At 34.7% G+C, this 4,601-nt stretch overlaps 1 protein-coding gene across 1 annotated transcript; it reads right to left on the minus strand.

The window, feature by feature from the left end:
• Positions 1-3,776: 3,776 nt before the first annotated feature.
• Positions 3,777-4,310, minus strand: LOC114295473 (uncharacterized). Its single transcript, XM_028239706.2, has one exon. The coding sequence runs from the start codon at positions 4,308-4,310 to the stop codon at positions 3,777-3,779; it is 534 nt and encodes a 177-aa protein (XP_028095507.2).
• Between the last annotated feature and the right edge of the window lie 291 nt (positions 4,311-4,601).

Below are 4,601 nucleotides of genomic sequence, written 5' to 3' on the forward strand. Positions count from 1 at the left end.
GCATCGTAAAGAATTTCCCGACGAAGGCAACCCGAGCATGCATCATTCATCATTCGGAACAGAGCCGAGGCGGTCCATAGCTTGCATGCTAATTTATTCGCTTTTCCCAGTTAATTTTTTAATTAATTAGGATTTTGTACTTATTCGGACTGTATTATTTATTCAGACCCTCCGAGCGAGGACACAACTGTAATAAGTGTGCATGCGTGTGATGTATGTCTTCCAACCCCACGTCTTTCTCCCTTTTATTTACAAACTTATAATGGTTAGATTAGGGCATGTTTCAATTAGCATACAGTATGATAGCATGTTTGCATTCATTCATCTGTATTGCATGCACCGGGCTCGGCGCATCATACTAACTGCATTTGTATTTCAATTCCAAAATTGAATACGTGTTAGTTGTAGCATTTCACATGCCATCCTTAGAATAGCCGAGCCTATTGTAGTTGCATTTTTGCATGTGTTGCATTAGGCATTTTTGTATAGTTAGGATCATGCATGGATTTCTAACATATCTTTTGTTTTGGCTTGGATTACTCGGTGAGTGTTTACGCTTTAGCATCCTTGCATGTGTGTGAGTGACTGCCATGATAGCATGCTTACCATGAGGCTATGTGCTTATGTGATATACCTGCCTGAATGCCTGTGGGTGAAGGTTCGGTTATTTGGATTGGAACAATTCATCAATTGTGAGTTTTAAGCCCACTAGATAGTGGCAAATCATCTTGTTTTCTAAGCCCACCTGAGGGTGGTAAATCCACATTTTAGCTTACTTGCGAGTAGCAAACCGTTTTCAAAACAAACATGAGATGTTTCATTCCAATTCAGGCGATCCAGTCTATACTTATATGCTGTGCGCATCACATAGTAAATCTAGGCTAATAACCGGAATAAGAACGCATAATGTTTTCAAAACTAGATATCATGGTTAGTAGAGGCCGATCTTTGATCGGGCGAACGGGGGTGCTCACGAAGTAACCTTCCCCAATCGTACCCAAGTTCCCGAGCCGAGGCAACTTTGGTGATGACGAACATGTGGCCTTAGGCAACGAGTCAGGGTTTCTTAAATTTCCCAAAACAAAATATTTAGGTGGCGACTCTGTATCTGGCAAAGCAGTCCATGTTTGGCACTTCTTTCAAAAAATCTGTTTTCAAAAACGATTTGCCGGATTTGGACTCTTTTATGATTTCATCGGTCTTGCATTGCACTCTGTGAGATTAGATATAGGACCGTGACATTGAGTCCTGAACTGTAGTGAGCCCAATGAACAAAATGGAGGGAGGGGGGGATTTCCTCCCGGGACGTTCGGGGACGTCTACACAACCACACTCATGCAAGTATGCTAAAGCATAAAACTTACCGAGTACTCCAAGCCAAAACAAAAGCTAGTTAGAAAAATGCGCGATCCGAACTATACAAAATGTCTAATGCAACACATGCAATAATGCAATAAGATAGGCTCGGCTACCTAATCATGGCATATGATACAATTTGATAACACTAGCAGCCGGGCACACGCAATGCGTGTGCAAACTCGTTTAAAATTATAATATAATTTTGATATTATTTGTCCTAATAATATACGTATAAACCATATGAATAATTATGTACAATGTAATATTTGATATTAACGTATTTGATAAATAAAATATATGCACATTATCATATGTACACGTCTTTTAAAAATTGAAATATTTATTAATCTTAACTAAAAAAAACTGTACAATAAAAATTCATATAAAATCTAAATTTGGTAAAATGAGACCGGAGATCCTGCAAATCCTGCAATATATATATATATATATAAGATATATAAATATATATATATAAGATATATTTATATGAGATTGCTAATAGTATACATTGATTAAAATTAAATTTTACGTTCTTAAAAGGAGACATAATTATACATAAGTTTGGTTTTATAATTGGCTTATTATGTATAAAGACACAAAAGGTAATTATTGTGTTAATTTTTTTTAAACAAAATCTAAAAATTAAAAACTTACATATTGACATAGATTGACATCGTCCATATCAAATGTCACGTTCAATGATCTCTTCAAATTGTTTTGATGCAATTTTTGCCATAGATCTATGACAACATTAAACTACAAAAAATAAGATGGAATTGACCAAAAATGAAGTACGTAACTTTAGTTATACATACAAACCTATAAGTAGATTACCTTGTAACAATGATGCACATATATTTGTAAGCTTTCAATTTTTGTATCATTCGTTGCCTATAAAACTAAGGAAAAATATCTCATTTCCTTGTAAGTTGATTGTTTAACAAATTTATAAAATCTAAAATTAATTTATAAATTCACAAATATGAATATATGGAGCATAGTAGTAAACTTCATAATACTTGATGCAAATACCACATATATGTCCATATTTTCTTTGCTGCATATACTTGCTCTATCAGATATGATAGGATTTATGTAAAAAGATTACAATAACAATTAGCAAATGTAACATATTGAACTTATTCATATAAAATGCCGCAAACACATTATCATACCGATGTTGTCGTTGCCTTAAAAGCTCTCGGATAATTAATTTTCCCAATTGTTTTTTATCAACTTTAATAGAGACCTTCCATCCAAGATTGTATATGGAGAACTGTTTGACCTACATTAATTTAAAAGGTATAGTCAAACTCAAAATATATGCGAATATTGTCAGATTAAATAGCCAAAATTTTACAAACATTATTTTTTGAACATAAGTGAAGCCAGTACCTGATTTGTAACTTTCTTAGCTACAACCATATTTGACTCCTCTTGATAATTCCCCCAAAGCTGAAGTAGCTTTAGTTTTTCAAGTATTCCTTCAATCAATAATTATATGAAGATATATTATAAGTATATTAAATGTAGATTTAAAAAATGACATAATATAAGCTCAATAAGAACATATTTGGTACATACCTCCTGTATAAATAAGTTGGTAACAAAACGTCTTTATAGACTACTTTGCGGGTATACAGCCCTTCTTCATTATTAACTAAACCTTTTTAAACCAAGATTTTCATTGTCTAATCTGACACCCCTTGAGGTAAAGCAACATATAGTTGTCCAAGACTAAATACATGATCCGGAAGGTAAATTCCCACAAGTGGAATTGTTTGACCTTGTGATTTATTTATCGTCAAAGCAAAACTAAGGTGAACTGGAAATTGTGTGCAAGTCATTTCAAATGGAAGTTTTAAGTTCTCTGGAGCCTTTAATGGAATGCGATGCAGGAAAACTCTCATGCCTTTGAAACGTCCTGTTAAAATCTCCGAATCTATGAAATTATCGTTCAAAGCTCGACATAGTAGCCTTGTGCCATTGCACAAACCAAAAGAAGGATCAAGATTCCTCAAAAGCATAATTGGGGCTCCAACTTTCAAATGCAATGCATGTGGGGGCATTCCTCCTGGTGAAATGGAATTTAAAAACTCTTGTTGATACAAATTTTGGGTATCATTTTCAACTTTATCAAATGAGTGGTACACTCTTGATTCTCCCAAAAATCTCTGAATGATTCTCCCATTGAGCTTGTCGACATCTTCATTGCGAGGAGTTATTATGCCCCTACTAACCATGTACTCGACGTCAGAAGAATGGTTTCTGATATCGGGATAAATTTCTTCTAATAGTCAAACTATTGATTCTTTGCCATTCTATGGTATTGCCATCGATGTTAGTACTTTGATCATTTCATCTATAATGGTAGGTTGTACACCATCTCCAACGGATAAAAGAAATTCGCAAAACTGTTAGTCATTTATAGAGCGCATGTTTTGCTTTAAACGAATTACTTGAATGTGACTCGAGAAAGGTGATTTGACTATCGATGCAGCAATAGTTTCAGCTTTTGTACCTTTAGGAACAACTGGAAGTACTTGTCGAAAATCACCACCAAACACCGTAATTTTGCCACCAAATGGATAATCAACACCAGTGATGTCTATGAGTGTTTGATTCAAAGCTTCAAAAGCATAACGATTTGTCATTGTAGCTTCATCCCAAATGATGACTGTTGCACATCTAATCAGTTTTTCCATATCTGATTGTTTAGTAATGGGACACACGGACGAAGCCTCTGGATTTAATGGGATCTTGAATCTTGAATGGGCTGTCCTTCCACCAGGTAAAAGTGTAGCTGCAATTCCAGAAGTTGCTGTTGTAATGGCAATTCGACCTTGACTTCTCACTGAGGCCAATAGTGCACGATATAAATATGTCTTTCCAGTTCCTCCTGGGTCATCCACAAAGAAGATTGCACCTGTATTGCATTCCACATCCTCCATGATTGAATTAAATGCTAAGTGTTGATCACTATTTAATGTGGCGATAGAATTTAAGTCTTCTCGAGGAGTTACAATGGAAAGCTCATCTTATATGACCTTTGGAACTGTTGAATTATCATCCAAATTCATTGTCATCTAAGGAAAATCGTATTCTGATATGTTCTTATTATGCTGTTGCAGGAGACAGTTTATATCTTACAGGGTTTTGTTAAGGATATACATATTATTCATACTGTTTGAAGATATGTAATCTTCAATCAAGTAAGGATAAATTTTATTCCACAAACTTTG

This window comes from Camellia sinensis, chromosome 11 (assembly GCF_055761805.1).
Source record: "Camellia sinensis isolate YWXY chromosome 11, ASM5576180v1, whole genome shotgun sequence".
NCBI lineage: Eukaryota > Viridiplantae > Streptophyta > Magnoliopsida > Ericales > Theaceae > Camellia > Camellia sinensis.

Bases quoted from the DNA above. Each gene is read 5' to 3' on its own strand.
- LOC114295473 (XM_028239706.2), bottom strand. From the start codon at position 4,310: ATGGAGGATGTGGAATGCAATACAGGTGCAATCTTCTTTGTGGATGAC.